The 16,128-nt window shown below is 41.4% G+C and overlaps 2 protein-coding genes across 5 annotated transcripts; one reads left to right on the plus strand and one right to left on the minus strand.

Moving 5' to 3' along the window:
* The first annotated feature begins 599 nt into the window (after positions 1-599).
* LOC133892799 (granule-bound starch synthase 1b, chloroplastic/amyloplastic) lies at positions 600-15,049 on the plus strand. 4 transcript variants are annotated; one of them, XM_062333752.1, is made up of 15 exons: positions 600-752; positions 5,303-5,460; positions 5,578-5,642; positions 5,942-6,022; positions 6,121-6,219; positions 6,311-6,400; positions 7,821-7,884; positions 7,958-8,058; positions 8,201-8,310; positions 8,406-8,652; positions 13,514-13,690; positions 13,781-13,972; positions 14,199-14,285; positions 14,368-14,496; positions 14,592-15,049. In XM_062333752.1, the coding sequence occupies exons 2-15, from the start codon at positions 5,313-5,315 to the stop codon at positions 14,706-14,708; spliced, it is 1,707 nt and encodes a 568-aa protein (XP_062189736.1). In that variant the 5' UTR covers positions 600-752; positions 5,303-5,312; the 3' UTR covers positions 14,709-15,049. The 4 variants fall into 4 exon arrangements, with proteins under 4 accessions (XP_062189736.1, XP_062189734.1, XP_062189737.1 ...); XM_062333750.1 differs by having other exon boundaries at positions 5,303-5,642; XM_062333751.1 differs by lacking the exon at positions 600-752 and adding an exon at positions 855-873 and having other exon boundaries at positions 5,303-5,642.
* LOC133892160 (uncharacterized) lies at positions 2,238-4,067 on the minus strand. The gene is made up of 4 exons (XM_062332881.1): positions 3,824-4,067; positions 3,347-3,478; positions 3,165-3,238; positions 2,238-2,939 (listed from the first exon to the last, which is right to left on the minus strand). Exons 1-4 carry the CDS (start codon positions 4,065-4,067, stop codon positions 2,238-2,240), a joined length of 1,152 nt encoding a protein of 383 aa, XP_062188865.1.
* Positions 15,050-16,128: the final 1,079 nt, after the last annotated feature.

Below are 16,128 nucleotides of genomic sequence, written 5' to 3' on the forward strand. Positions count from 1 at the left end.
TAGTTATATTTATCGAATATAATAGTATTTAATTGGTTATATTTATTCAATAAATTAAGTTAAGTTATTATTTAATTGATTGGATCTGAAAGTGTGAGAATTAAAATTATAATTAGTTATTTACATAAAAATAATTTTAGAAAATCGATAAGTAGGTCTGACCGCATGAATTGATATAGAGCTTGCATATATCATATCAAGCTACAAGTGTAGCTCTTTTTGAATAAGATAAAATCGTATATTTATATTTATCGAGCTAAATTAAAATAATAAATATAAATAATCAAACACGTTTTGTCTAAAATTATATACATTCAGCTAAACTAGTTGAATATAAATAACAAACACATTTCTTTTTTTAAATTATATACATTCGCTAAATTAGTTAAAAAATCTAACAACCAAACACATATTTCTCTGCAGAATTATAAGCATCCACGGACTACGCTGCCTCCTCGCCTCCTCGCCTCCTCGCCTCGGCATATACGCCTCCCCCTCGAACCCGTCGCGCCGGTGCCGGTACGCGAGTGGCCCCCGCGCCCGTTTGTGGCCGCGCTGGTGCGGTCATCGTGTGGCGCGCGTGAGCCGGCCACTACGCGTGAGCCGCCTGTCACCCGCCCGATATTTTCCTGATCCTCGCTCCGTCGCCGCCTACTTCTACTTGAGCCCCCGCGCGCTGCACTCCCTCGACCTCGAGCCGCCAGCCAGCCGCTTCGCTTTCCCCCGGGGCTGCAGTCAGCGCAGGGTAGAAGGTATATCCGCCATTTCCATTTCGTGCCATTTCTTTGTTTTCCTCCTCCTTTCTCCCCCTCGTTTTCATTTCGAAATGCAACCAAAGCGCAACGGTGTTGTCAGTCTTGCAGTTTGACTGTGGTGAGAGATTTTAGGGGTGCTTTGAGGTTTTGGTATTGTAGGAGGGGGAAATGGGGGCTTGTACAGGGGAGTTTAAGGGTTCAAGGATTATATGTTTTGGCCACTAGGAGGTTGTCATGTGTGTTTGCACTTAGGAAGAGTGTGATGTGCGCAGCGAGGTCTGCTAGCTTCATTCCTGCCTTTTTCTTGCTGTTTCACAATGTAGCAGCTGAAGCTCCTTCTCCACCGATCGAATCTGCCTCCTGCTCCTGCACGCTCCCGATTTTGTGATATGTGACATCAGGTTCTAGGAGAGTAGTATAGTCTGTGTTCTGCTCGAAAACTTGCCCCACTTACGAGGTAGGTGGCCAGAGGATCCGAGAAAGTAGTCATGGGGTCAAATTCTCCAGAAGATGTTGTACGCTAAGGTTTCTTGGTAATTGCTAGGCAGTTTCGATGAAGATCTCAGAAACCTCACAAATTTTGTGTAGATTTAGAATCTTGGATAATAAATGTGGCCTTCACTGCGATGGTGTCACATTTTAAAGTGGCGGCCCATTTTCGTGATATGGGACTGCTATGCCAACAAATTAGCCCCTTAAAAGACTTCAGCATCTTCAATTTGACTGCTGTAATCTCAAACAGTGGCGGATCCAGGATTTTTTTTATAGGGTAGGCATCTAAATTTTTAATACTATAAATTTGGTAAAGGGGTATAAAATTGCACAAAAGATAATACAAATTCGGTAATTCGGTATAATATTATAAATTTAACAATAAATCACAAATTTATAAAACCGTAATATAAATAGTCTCAACATGATATAAGGTCTTACATAAATAGAAGATTACATCATATTATGATACTATTCTAGATTCTTCACTTTGCGCTTTTGCATGGTCATGAAAGACTTGATTATGTCATTCTCATTTACCTTGGAGAAGATATCCAGCTCGATATATGTGACTAAACAATCATTTAATAACTCATCACCCATTCCATTTCTCAATTTATCCTTCACTACACCTAATACCGAAAATACTCTTTCAACACTTGCCGTCGCCACCGGTAGGATCAATACCAACTTAAGAAGCAAATACACTAAGTTATAAATAACATGCTTATTTGTTTCAACAAACCTAATAGAGAGCTCACCAAGATTGTTTAGACCTTTGAATCTATCATCTTTCCTCATGTCATAAATGAAGTTATCAAGTTGGAGTTCAAGTCTTATCAATTCCACGCTTGAAAAGTCTTTGGGATAAAACTTGGCAAGCCTAAGGACTTTGTGTGCATCATAAGAATCAAAAGAATTGAAGGGATTCAAGGCTGACATGCAAATTAGCAACTCCATATTTACCTCATCAAACCGATTGTCAAGCTCTTACCGAATTTGATCAATGACACCAATATATACTTCTCTTCTATAATGATCATCAATTGTTTGAACTGGATAAAACCGTGGGGATCTTGCATGAGGCACATATCTACCATCCAATGCAGGAATATCAATTCCATGTTTAATGCAAAATAATTTAACCTTTTCTTCAAAGAATTCTTCCCACCCATGAGACCTCATTTGTTGCAGTCTTCCCTTCGCCAAAGTCACAAGTGACATTGCATTAACAATATCTTGGTCCCTCTTTTGCAAAGATTGAGACAATTCATTTGTGTATCCAAGAATGATAAGTATCAAGTGTGCATTAAAAACAAACTCAAATGACTCCAAAACATCAACCATAGCATGTATATTCGGCCAATTATTTCTTTGTTTGGGATCCTTTCCAAGAGTTATAAGTACTTCTCGAATTGTAGAATACATATCAATAATGTGTAAAATAGTTTTGTAATAAGAACCCCACCGAGTGTCACCAGGTCTAGTTATCACCATCTCTTGATTTAATCCACTACCACTGTCTATTTCACCCAACTCTAGTGCAGTCTTAAGTTTTTGAGCTCTAACATCTCGAAGCATGTCATGGCGCTTACAAGAAACTCCAATAATATTCAGTAAGCGAGAAACTTGTCCAAAGAAAGTAGCACAACCAACATTTCCTTTGGCAACAACAACAAAAATCAATTGGAGCTGATGTGCAAAACAGTGGATGTAATAAGCAGAAGGAGACTCTTTCATGATCTATGTTTTCAGCCCATTAATCTCTCCTTTCATGTTACTAGCCCTATCATATCCTTACCCACGAATTTGAGTAAGAGTCAAGTGGTGACTAACAAGTAAAGACTGAATTGATGTCTTAAGTGACAAAGAACTAGTATTAGCTACATGAATTACTCCAAGAAACCTCTCACATACCCTTCCAAGTTTATCAACATAATGTAAACAAAGAGCTAGTTGTTCTTTATGTGATATATCACTAGACTCATCAGCTAGAATTGCATAGTGGTCATCACCAAGCTCTTCAATTATGTGTCTAGTGGTTTCCTCGGCACAACATTTAATAATTTGTTTTTGTATATTAGGGGAAGTCAAAATACAATTTCTTGGAGCATTTTTCAGAACAACCTTATTAACCTCTTCATTATTTCCTGCAAGCCAGTCCAAAAGTTCAAGAAAGTTCCCTTTATTGCTAGATTCCTCACTTTCATCATGTCCACAGCATGGCAAACCTTGACGCAAAAGAAACCTTAAACATCTAAGTGAATAGGTTAACCTAACCTTGTAGAGACTTAGATCATGTTGTGACACCTCAAGAATAACATCATCAATTGGTTTACCTTGCACAAATAAATCATATCTCTCTTGCGCAGCTTTGTGAGCACTATCGATACCTCCCACATGTTTCTCAAGTGCATCATTACCTATGTTCCAATTTCTCCAACCATCCTTAACAAATTTACTGCCTCATTTGCTAAACAAATAACATACCATGCAAAATGCTGCATCCTTCTCAATACTATATTCAAGCCAAGGATATTTATGGAACCAAATAATACTGAAGCGACGATCCTTACCGTATATGTTCCTGGTTGGGTAATCATGGGCATAAGGTTGGCATGGACCTTTTAAAATATATTCTCTCCGTATCGCATTTTGATCATTGACATTATAGCTTGCAATAGGCACTCTTAAACCAGGATCATGTTCGAGACGATCAACATCACAAATTGGTGATGGTTCTTGTTCTTGATGCCGCTCTTCAGTTACAACCGGAATCAAAATATGATGTAGTTGTTCTTGAGATTGCTCTTCAGCCATAGCCGGAACATGAGATGGTTCTTGTTCTTGAGTTTGAACATACTTCTCAGCCGTAATTTTCTTTGTCTTTGCTTCATATTTTCGGAAAAGCGAGGCAATATCTCCTTGCTTTTCATCTGTGCAAGGTCGTCAGTCGTCACCTGAACCAAAATTCCATGGCATAAAAATCAGCAAATCAGCACGGCACAAATCAGCAAAATTCCATGGCATAAAAATTGAAACAGACAAACCGGAAACAACTAGATGGCTGACACTAGCTCACCTGTGAGGAATTAAGGCTGTGACTGCAGGAAGATGTACATGTATTGAATATTGATTGACACGCTTCAGAGACTTTGTCTCAGCCTCTCAAGTTTGACACTCTAGTACTCTACGACAGTATGACTTGTCACTTCTAAAAATCTAAGCCCATACCTCTGTTCGGTTTCCCTCTGACTCTGAGCGTCCGCCGTCCGCGTGACCGCGTACGGCGTCACGGGCGTCCGCGTCACGGCCTCACGGGAGTTTGCATGGCTGGCGACTCGCGATTCGCGAAGACCCGCAGGCAGCCGGCAGCGACGCAACGTGCCAGCGTCTGGGCGTCCGGCCGTGCGCAGTAGCGCTGGCGCTGACGCGCTGTGGCCTGAGGCGTCCGCAGAGGCCGTGAGGTGTCCCGTCCGGCCATCCGGCGTTCGCACTACGCAGAGTGGCAGAGTCGCAGATGATAATCGCAATCGCCAGATGAGTTCGTGACTGCGTCAGGTGAGGATTACGAGGAGTCGAGGAGGTGAGGAGGCGTCGATTTGGGCTGTTTTCATTTTTTAATCGGACTAAATATTTTAGAATGGGCTAAATTTTGGGCTGGATCAGGGTAGTCCTGGGCCTACCAGAACCACCCTGTGGGTCCGCCCCTGATCTCAAACACCTCGAAACCTCAAAAAAGTTGTACTTGAATTTAATCTCACGAATATTTGTTCGATGCCCGTCTAAAGCCTGAAAACCATAATCATTAATCAACATGTGGAAGTGTGGAATCAGTATGTTCTTGACTTTTGCGCACCAATTTGTATGCATATATATATATATATTTTTAATTTGAGATGCATACTTGTGAGTCATGACTTTATAAGTATTTAACATCAAAATATTTGTGCTTCTCTCCACTGAGAATACTGTGCTTAGGAAGCGTTCATTTATCATGTTCTCGGAATCAGAATAATGTGAAAAACTTATTATCTTCTTTTGGCATTTAACAGGTCATCACTAATGGCTGCAACAATGGGTTCAATTTCCGCTTATCGTTCTTACCAAACAAATGGCCCCGATTCACTGAAGCAGTCATGTCACATGCAATTCCAACAATGTTGTAGCAGTGGAGTTAGGTTCTTGAGCAAGCACTTCCAATCCGTGCAAAGTAAGACACAGCTGCCCAAAAGATCTACAAACAATGGAATTCATCCTAAGGCTGCTAGGTCTCGGGCACCTATTGTATGTTCTACTGGAATGACCATAGTTTTTGTTGCAACTGAAGTGCACCCATGGTGCAAAACTGGTGGCCTTGGTGATGTTATAGGAGGACTACCCCCAGCTCTGGCTGTAAGTATTCTTTGCAACATATTGTTAATTTCTATAACCAAAAGTTCCAAGGCTCGAGTCCATGCTGCAGACCAGTTATATTCTGGTGTCCCTTGCCAAATTCTTAGGTAATTAGGTTCAACTTAGAATATCTGATTACCTTGAATTGAACTATGGAGACTAACTCAAGATAGTTTCTTATTGTACAGATGCTTAATGCAGGCTATTTCATATTTATTTCCTTTCTTTTGAGATTGTATTGCATAGACATTTCTATGTATTACTATGTTTTACGTGATGGACACCTCATTTATTCATAGGCAATGGGACATCGGGTCATGACGATAGCTCCTCGCTATGACCAATACAAGGATGCATGGGATACAAATGTCCTTGTTGAGGTATAAGTTTTAATTTGGTCTGTATTGCTACTTACCTTGCATTTAACTTGTATCAGCTTTATGACATTTTATATGCTAAATATGTTTTACTTCTGCAGGTAAATGTTGGTGACAGGGTAGAAACAGTTCGCTTCTTCCACTGCCACAAAAGGGGAGTTGATCGAATTTTCGTTGATCATCCTATGTTTCTTGAGAAGGTCTGTTAAACTGTATAGCTGTGTCCTCATCCGAATAGCCAAAGCATGTGTGGTAACCTTCCAGTGTTGCACTTGAATCATAATACTCCAGGTATGGGGCAAGACTGGAGCACAATTGTATGGTCCTACCACTGGAACTGACTATGGGGATAACCAATTGCGGTTCTGCCTTTTGGCCCTTGTAAGTAATTCCAATTCAATTTACATTTCCACATGCTTGGAAAACTAATGCATTCACATTCCAATGTTAAGGTATGCTTTAAGGTTCTTAGTAGTCTTTAGCAATCTTCATCTCTTGGCACTACAGCTGAATCTTGCTGTAAACTTCTCAGTTTTCCTTTTTGCGTTACACAAACTAATAATATAATTTCAAAGAAAAAAACTAATGATATAATGGGTCTTGATATTTTTCACTAAAAAGATTGCCACTTAATGCTTTTCACTACAACAATTGGAAACCACATGATGCCACTCAAAAGATGAAGATTGTTATGATTTGCCATTTTCATCTTTTATTTTCTCATTTTCCTTGTCATTTAGGCATTATTACCACATCGAAAATGCCCCTTCCCCCTTTATCTCGTCCGCACCCTCGGCAAGGTTTAAAAAAGAGCCTGGATACATCATAGAGTAGCAAATTGTTGACCCTAAAGAGTTTTTAGCAATGGTGAACAAACCATGTTTGTTATTGCTTGATTAATACTGTACCCTTTGGCATTTGCTCTTTTGATAACGCAACGTCTTATTGAACATTGATTTTGTAAGCCTATTAAGTGGGTATGTACTAAAGCAAATTATAACTACTATCGTTAGATCTCATAAACATGGCAAATTTTTTAGGCAGGGCACATCCTCTTTCTCTAGACATCTTCAAAATTGAAACTATAAATCTTGGCAAGGTAATGCTGACCTAAGTTTTCTAGGGTCATGTGGCTAGATTGTAGGTCAGATCGGTCTTGGGACTCAGATCTGGTGGACAAGCTGCATGTTTCATCTATAAAGCCTGAAATGGCTGCTGTGTAAAGTTATAGATATTCTATTGTTTTTCTCTATTCTTTATACAGCTTATTCGTTAACATAATCTTTTGTTTTCGTGAAAGACTTTTTACTTTAGTAAGTTGATGCAGTTGAGTATGAGTATATTGCCCACCTTTCCTCAATAAATTAAGTTATTGGGCCAATCAGTTTGTGATGAAATTTAATATGGTAGTGCTAAGGGATCTGGAGTATGAGACTTGAATGGAGTAACTTGAAGATAAAAAAATGTGTCCACTGTCTGCTCATGTTGACCTCTCAAGTCCATGTAGTAGATTTGAACTTTTGATGAAGCCTAGATGTGATAGGAAGTGTTGAAGTATGAGCATATTGGCCACCTTCCCTCAAAAGGTTATGCTTTTGGGTGAATCTGTTGGTGCCGAAGCTCAGTATTAGGTAGGCTCAGATTTGGATCTTGGATACATGGAGTAAGGTGATCACTAACCACAGTTTGAAGTTTTGGGCAAGTCAACTATTGATTTATTCATTGTACATTGGAATCCAAATAATTTCTCTGTTTGATGTTATGTTAGTGGAATTTATTCTAATCCAATTACCTTTTTTAGGCTGCATTGGAGGCTCCAAGGGTTCTCAATCTCAACAATTCTGAATATTTCTCCGGACCGTATGGTAGGTTTTTCTATTAGATAAGCTAATACAGTCACACTGTCTTACTGACTAACAATCATATTTTTTCAATCAGGAGAAAATGTTGTCTTCGTAGTGAATGACTGGCACACTGCAGTTCTGCCATGCTATCTGAAGAGCATGTATAAGCCAAATGGAATTTATGTGAATGCTAAGGTATCCCATTTCCTCCTCTCTTTTTTTCATTTTTGAGCAATCTTGTGAACTCAATTGGTGGGGAGTAGGAAAAGGGCTTTCTAGTTTTGGTGCCTCACAGATTTTCGTTTTATGTTTTCATTTGTGTACTGTGATCTTGTAGGTTGCTTTCTGCATTCACAATATTGCCTATCAGGGTAGATTCGCCAGAGCAGACTTCGATGTTCTTAATCTACCTGACAGTTTCTTGCCTTCATTTGATTTTATTGATGGGTATGGGCCATGATATTCTATTGCTTCATTAGATATTCAGTAATCAGTATGTTCTGTTTAATTCTTTGACACCAGCAGCATGCAAATGTGTGCAGGCATTTTAAGCCTGTAGTAGGAAGAAAGATTAACTGGATGAAGGCAGGGATCAATGAAAGTGATCTAGTCCTAACGGTTAGTCCACATTATGTCAAGGAACTCACTTCTGGCCCAGATAAAGGTGTTGAATTGGATAGTGTCCTTCGCACAAAGCCTCTTGAAACTGGAATTATTAATGGCATGGATGTTTACGAATGGAATCCAGCAACGGATAAGTACATCAGCGTGAAATATGATGCAACAACGGTAATGCCACTATTACGAGATTACATGTAGTTTCCACATATGGAGATTTCTTATTGGATTGGGGAATTTTTTGACGTGTTACACCCACACCCTCCTCTCTTCCATTTATATCACTATTTCATATACACCCCTCTACTTTTATATATATACATCAACACTCCCCCTCAAGATGGACTAAATATATTGATCATGCCCATCTTGTTGCACATGTCCTTACTCACTAGGGCCTAAACCCTTGGTAAGACAGTCAGCTAATTGGTAGATTTTACATACTTCAATCTTAGCACTCCACTATCTAGCTTCTCTTTGATAAAGAAGCTATCAATCTCAATATGCTTGGTATGATCATGTTGCACGAGATTATTTGCAATGTTGATAGCGGACTTGTTGTTACAGTGCAATACAACCGTCTTGTTCCTCAACACTTTGAGCTCAGATAATAGACCCTTCACCCATATCATCTCACTTAGGCTCAATGACATTGCTCTATACTCAGCTGCTGTTGTTGATCTGGCCATCACATCTTGTTTTTTGCTTCTCCACGACCCAAGATTACTCCCACAAGAACACAATACCCTGAGGTAGATCTCCCGTCATCTATGCTGCTTGCCCAATTAGCATCACAATATCCTTTCACATTCAAGTGTTGGTTTTTTTTGAACCAGAGACCTTTTCCAGGACAACTCTTCATTCAAATATCTTACAATCCGATATACAACTTCTAGGTGTCCAGTCCTCGGATCATGCATGTAGCGACTCACCACACTCACCTAATAAGAGATGTCAGGTCTTGTGTGGCACATATAGATGAGCCGTCCAACTAACCTTTGATAAGTCTCCTTGTCAACTGGATCATCAAACTTAGCACGGAGTTTTATTCTTATCAACTGGTGGAGCTGTAGGACGACATCCAAGCATTCCTGTTTCAGCAAGCAAATCAAGAACATATTTCCTCTGAGAACTATACCTTTCGAGGACCTGACAACTTCAATTCCAACTATACTTTGTATGTAGGTGAGATACTAGAGTATGACATGAAATTGGTTATATCACTATGCTCGAAACCATAATGAGCAGGTGGCCTACAAGTTTTACGTTCACATTGTAAAGCAAGCAGTAAATTTGCATGTTCAATGGGAGGAGGGGAATTATTACCACTTGTAGAGGAGCTTGATGGAGAGTTCTGGGGAGAGAGTTGGGACTGGAGCACCTGGTACATTGGATTGAGATTGTTTATTAAGCTGCATTGAGTCCTCTATACCTTAATCAAATTGTTTGATTTATCCCCCTGTTTCCCAAAGCGCCTTCTCCTTGATTTCGTTGTGCTTGCCACCATCTTTATCATTCCCCTCTACCTGACCCCCGGAACTCACTTGCTTCACACAACATGGGATAGTGCCAACAACTATTTCTTTCCTTGTCACACTGTTCCCATCATCAACTGGTTGTTCCTCTAACTCTTCCCTCACTGGCTCAACTAGAGCTGGAATAGTCCCTCCAATCACTTCTTCAACATTCTCCCTCTCTCGACAGTCACTCTTAGTGGCAGGAGAGAATGCCTCCCACAAATGGGCAAGATCATCTTGATGCTGGTAGTATGGCTCCCATTCCCAAAACGTTACATCTATACTCACAAACAACCTCTTTCCAACTGGATCCCAACATGTATAGCTTTTCTGACTAGATGCATACCCTACAAACACACACTTCATTGCATTGGGGTCCAATTTTCCAACACGAGCCTGGTGATCTCGTACAAAGCATACACATCCAAAAACCTTTGGAGGAAGTTTGAACTCCCTCTTTCCTAATAGGAGTTCAGTTGGAGATTTCATACCAAGAACTCTTGTCGGCAGACTGTTGATGAGGTATGTCGCCGTCATCACCGCCTCACTCTATAGGTACTTTGGAACATTCATTTGAAACATAAGAGAGCGTGCTACCTCCAACAAATATCTATTCTTTCTTTTAGTAACTCCATTATGTGAGGGAGTCCCAGGGCAAGTAGTTTGATGAAGCATCTCCGTCTTAGGTATGTTTCAAACTCATGATTGACATATTCCGTCCCATTATCACAACGGAGGATTCAAACATTTGCATTAAACTGGATGGTCACCTTCTTGTGAAAATCTTGGAAGCATTTGATCACGTCACTCTTATGTTTCATCATGTAAATCCAAGTCATACGTGTAAAACAATCAATAAATATAACAAACACCTTGAGCCACTCACAAAAATAATAGGGCATGGACCCCAAACATTAGAATATATTAGCATGAAAGGTTCACAACTTCCAAGTTCCATACGTAGACCGTGCATGCTTGCCAAACTCACAAACATCACATACAAGTTTCCTCCTGTCTACCTTTATTGAACATTTCGGGATACATCCTACTCGAACTCTCAAAAGATATGTACTAGTCTACGATGGTGCAACAAAATATCTTACTCTTTCCCTTCTTCCACTGCCAGAGCTACATCTTCTCAGCCAATGTACCACAACCCATTATGCCTGACTCCAGTCCCAATCCTCTTCCCAGTTCTCCTCCTGAAAGACATAAGATTCTCATAAAATAAGGTTGTGCATTTGAATTGATCAATGATATAGTTTACACTTTACAGAAAGGAGATTGACTGAAAATGATGGAACATAAAGAACAGAGGGTAAAGTAATGTGGTGTGTGTATTCTATAGATCCTACACCTTTAATGGGTTGAGAGGTGCCATCTGTTGTTTGAATAATTTCTAAATGTGTGTAGGATGTGTAGGACATGAGAGTGTCATACGAACATGCCACATGCCTAGGTGCACCTGAGTCTATGATCCTGTTTAAATGTGGGTGATATGATACAAGTGCCTATGCCTAAGTACCTTTGCCCGCACAAGCATAGTTGGCAATGTTACCAAAGTGAGTGGCATGAGTTATCATAGTCTTACGAGGAAGTGTTAGTGGAGCTTTCAAAGGCTTTGCCCTTTTGCCACTTCACTCACTGCATGGTCTGCTCTCCTGTCAGGGTTACTGATGAAACATCCTCTGTAACTGCCACATTGGCACTGGAGCCACCACGACCTCTACCTCAACCTCCATGGCCATCACCCCGATCTCCTCGGCTGCCACCACGACCTCCACAAGTCCGAGCCCTACCACCATTATGGTTCTCGATTCAGGGCAGTTGTAGCTTAAGTGCCCTTTCTCTCCATAGTTATAACACTCCCTATCATCAGTTGTGGTATAGACTAATTTCACAGGGTTGTTATTGCTCATGACACGAAGTTTGCTTTCCTCCTGAACCATGACTGAAATGGCCGCTTCCATAGTAGGAAGACTATCCTAGTGATAGAAAGCAGCTCTCCTGCTCTCAAACACAGGGTCAAGGTTCTTCAAGAAATGAGTGACCCTTCTATCCTCCACCCATTTCCGTATAGTCTGTGCATCGTTCAGAGTTTCCATTTGGAGTGGAGCATAGTGATCCAGCTCTCCCCACAAGTACTGCAATTCACTTGCATATTGTGCAACTGGCCTCCCTTCCTACTTTACTTCATCCACCTTGCTCTGAATTTCCACCATCATCATCACATTCCCTGTTCTAGAGTACATATTCCTCGATGTCTTCCATATCTTTACCGCACTTCGCATTGCTTCCACCATTTTGCCGATAGATGGAGACATACATGCTAGTAGCTATGCCGCTATGACAAAATTTGTAGTGTGCCACACACTCCCTTCACTGCTAAGCTTACACACTCCCTTCACTGCTAAGCTTGGCAGTCCTCCTCTAAGAAGTGCTCGTCCTCTTTCACGTAACACCACTTCCACTCTTCTAGCCCAACTCAAGTAATTCTTGCTTCCCTCTAACTTCATCTCATTTGGCATAAGCTCTAGCTTCAGTTCATGTTGTCTTGGCAATGTCCAAGGGTCAATCATGTCCATCCTCATAAGCTCCTGAATCATACATCTCATCTCAGTTCTTGTGATCAATGGATCATCAACAATGATTATAGCTTCTTTCTCCTTCCTCTTTGCTTCCATTTCCTCCTGAGTTATCATCGTCACACAAAGAACAAGTTCCACCTGAAAAGCTCAACTTCAGCTTCCACCGCGATTGACGACTGTATCATCCAGCCTCTCGGCAACCTCCACGACCCGAGCCTCATGCTTGAGTTGCACAAGCTCCTTCTCCTAGGTGTACTGCTTGGCACGGGTGCGCGGGTGAAGATGAGTTGCTGCTAGAGGCTACCGTGTCAGAGCCTCTCTCCCTAGCCCTAACGTCCATTGCTCCTGGACCTCCTTCGGCTCGGCCTTTGCGGCGACCTCTGCGAGGTAGAGGTCGACTTTCTTTCGGATGAAGACCTTCTTGTGGGAGAGGTCGGCACTAAAGTCCTCCTCGAGGTGACGGCGCAGGGTGGCGTTGGTTGTTGTGTTGAGGTCCGAAGACCGTAGCACCTCCCGTAACGCTGCCGTGGATGACGCTCTAGTCGCTGAGGCCCTTGCGGCCTTGAAGGCTCGTCGCCCCCGCATGCTTCGCCGATGACTCTGCCGTCGCCGTCTTGGCCGTGCTGCTCACGCTTGCCGGTGAGGGGCCCGGGGATGGGGTCACACATCGGAAGCTCCTCACCGCCGATAGGAAGTAAGCTCGGGGAAGTCACCCCACTTCCTCTCCACGCCCGGCTGCTTCCTGGTCCCACCGAGGCTACACCCGAGCCACTGCCAGCTCTCTTCTAACCTAGCCTTGATACCGAATTTTCTCGCGTGTTACACCTACACCCTCCCCTCTTCCATTTATATCACTATTTCATATACACCCCTCTACTTTTATATATATACATCAACATTTCTCTACTTAATGAGGTAATTTGTCAGGTAACCGAAGCGAGGGCTCTCAATAAAGAAAGGTTGCAAGCTGAAGTTGGATTGCCTGTGGATTCGAGCATCCCTGTTATAGTTTTTGTTGGCCGTCTTGAAGAACAGAAAGGGTCAGACATACTTATTGCAGCCATTCCAGAATTCGTGGAGGAGAATGTCCAGATAATTGTTCTTGTATGTTTTAATTTAAGAAAGAATTCTAGTGCTTTCACATGACACAATACAAGCTGATGGTCGCTGAGCGAAATTTCTTTTGCTCTTCAGGGTACAGGAAAGAAGAAAATGGAGGAGGAATTGACACTGCTAGAAGTGAAATATCCAAACAATGCTATAGGCATAGCAAAATTCAACGTTCCACTGGCGCATATGATGTTTGCTGGGGCTGATTATATTATCGTCCCAAGTAGGTTTGAGCCCTGTGGTCTCATTCAATTGCAAGGGATGAGATATGGAGTGGTAAAATTTCTTGTTTCACTTGTTACATTCCAATTTGAGTACTTGAAGCGTTAGGGCACATTTTCTTACCATGGGTATTATCTTGGTTCTCCATAACATGTTATAAAATACTACATTATTGATCTGCATAGTCATTTTGTGGTTAATAATTTATGCCACAAAGACTTGTATAAGTGGAAAAGGTGGAAATGGCCATGAATGAAAAAATGCTGCAAATATTTTTTAGGTCCCCATCTGTTCGTCCACTGGAGGACTTGTCGACACGGTAAAGGAGGGTGTTACTGGATTTCACATGGGTTCGTTCAACGTCGAGGTAGACAATAGTAGGCAATCACTGACTTGTTACTCTCAGGTTCAGGAAATAGTTCTTGATTATATCCTTCATTATCTTGTAGTGTGAAACTGTCGATCCAGTTGATGTCACAGCAGTCGCTTCAAATGTCAAAAGAGCTCTGAAACAGTACAACACACCGGCATTCACTGAGATGGTTCAGAATTGCATGGCGCAGGACCTATCTTGGAAGGTATGTTCAGATGCAAAGTTTTCCGTTTACCATTGACATGCAATTCTTTTTTCTCAAGAAATGATAAATGGATAACCCCCTCTTCTCTGACACAGGAACCTGCGAAGAAGTGGGAGGAGGTGCTTCTGGGCCTCGGAGTCGAGGGCAGTGAGGCAGGCATCGACGGCGAGGAGATTGCACCACTAGCCAAGGAAAACGTGGCTACTCCCTGAAGTCCAATGCCTTGGGAGTATGCATTAAGCGATAGGAAGCATCTTTTAGGATCCCAACTGGATGGCTTGGGTTAAATTTATTAGCCTTCAATGTAATTATGAGTCAGACACCGGCAAAGCAACCATTTTCGCCTCCACTTCATGTGTAATATAATCCCTGATTTTCGAGAAAGCCATGCCTGGTTTGATTCCCGTGTAACGGTAGCTGTGGCTTGCCCCCCTTTGTTCAATTGCCATCCTTGTGTAAATAGCTTATGCCAGCGGGTATCTGGAATAGTCCCATCTAGTAGGGTCTTCAAGGACTTGTTTGTCTTGTATGAAGTAGCTCGTTGTTGTGCATAGTTCACTTCTTAGTGGAGCATTAGGACTTCGTTTTCCTACTGTTGTGTAACAGCAGGGTTGTGTAGCCTACTACATCAATAAATAAATCAAACTAGAACAAGTTGATGGATATCAAATAGAGTTCCGGAGCCTTCAGATTACAATTAGACGTTTCCGCGGGGCCATGATCTTCTCGTGCGGACAGCCGCTAACAGTACCAGGAGATACATGGTGTGTATCCCTATATCTATATTTATTGAAGAAATATCAACCAATAAATCAGTCTCAAAAGGCGAATAAACAATGAACATTAAACGTAGATATGTGGTTCCGATGCCTACAAATTATTAGCAATATAATTAGACACATTGTGTGTATCCCAATCTCTATATATACTGGAGAAAGATCAACAAATAAATCAAATTAGAAAAGTGGATAGATGCCTACAAATTGAATGGATAGATGCGGTTACGGAGCTAGCCTTCAGATTTATTAACAGTACGAGGAGAAATGTAGAGTGTATTTTTGTCTCTATATTCATTGGAGGAACTAGCATGTGCGCGCGTGCAAATGCGCGGTGTTGGGTATGATCTTAACAATAAATCCGTAGTATACTAGATGATGAACGTATTGATCTACGTTTTTATTAGATGTATCTCGAACTAGATCCAAGAGCACAATAATTCACCAAGATTTAGCCCTTCCAGAATAATAACTCTAAATCCTGTGTATTGTCTTGTGAGTTAGGAAAACTTATTACAAAGTGTTTTCTGTTAACCTTACAAGCAGAATCTTCAACCTTTTATATATTAGGGAAAAAGATGCACAAACAAACGAACTGTGCCAAACCCTATGGTAGATCTACCTTTGATGGAGCCAACTACCCTTAGCCCATCATAATGTTGGATAGGCATGTCTGTTATGCTCTGATTGTCCTGCATGCCCTATACCATCACCGAGCACCATCACGCTCACCCTTCAGACCATACCGTGGTATTAAATGCTACAGGACGGGTCACTGCAACTCCATGCTACCCAATGACCATGCCTCGCCGAAAGCAAGCGTCTAGGGAAGAAAAATACTTGAATGGGCAGCATT

This window comes from Phragmites australis, chromosome 15 (assembly GCF_958298935.1).
Source record: "Phragmites australis chromosome 15, lpPhrAust1.1, whole genome shotgun sequence".
Classification (NCBI taxonomy): domain Eukaryota; kingdom Viridiplantae; phylum Streptophyta; class Magnoliopsida; order Poales; family Poaceae; genus Phragmites; species Phragmites australis.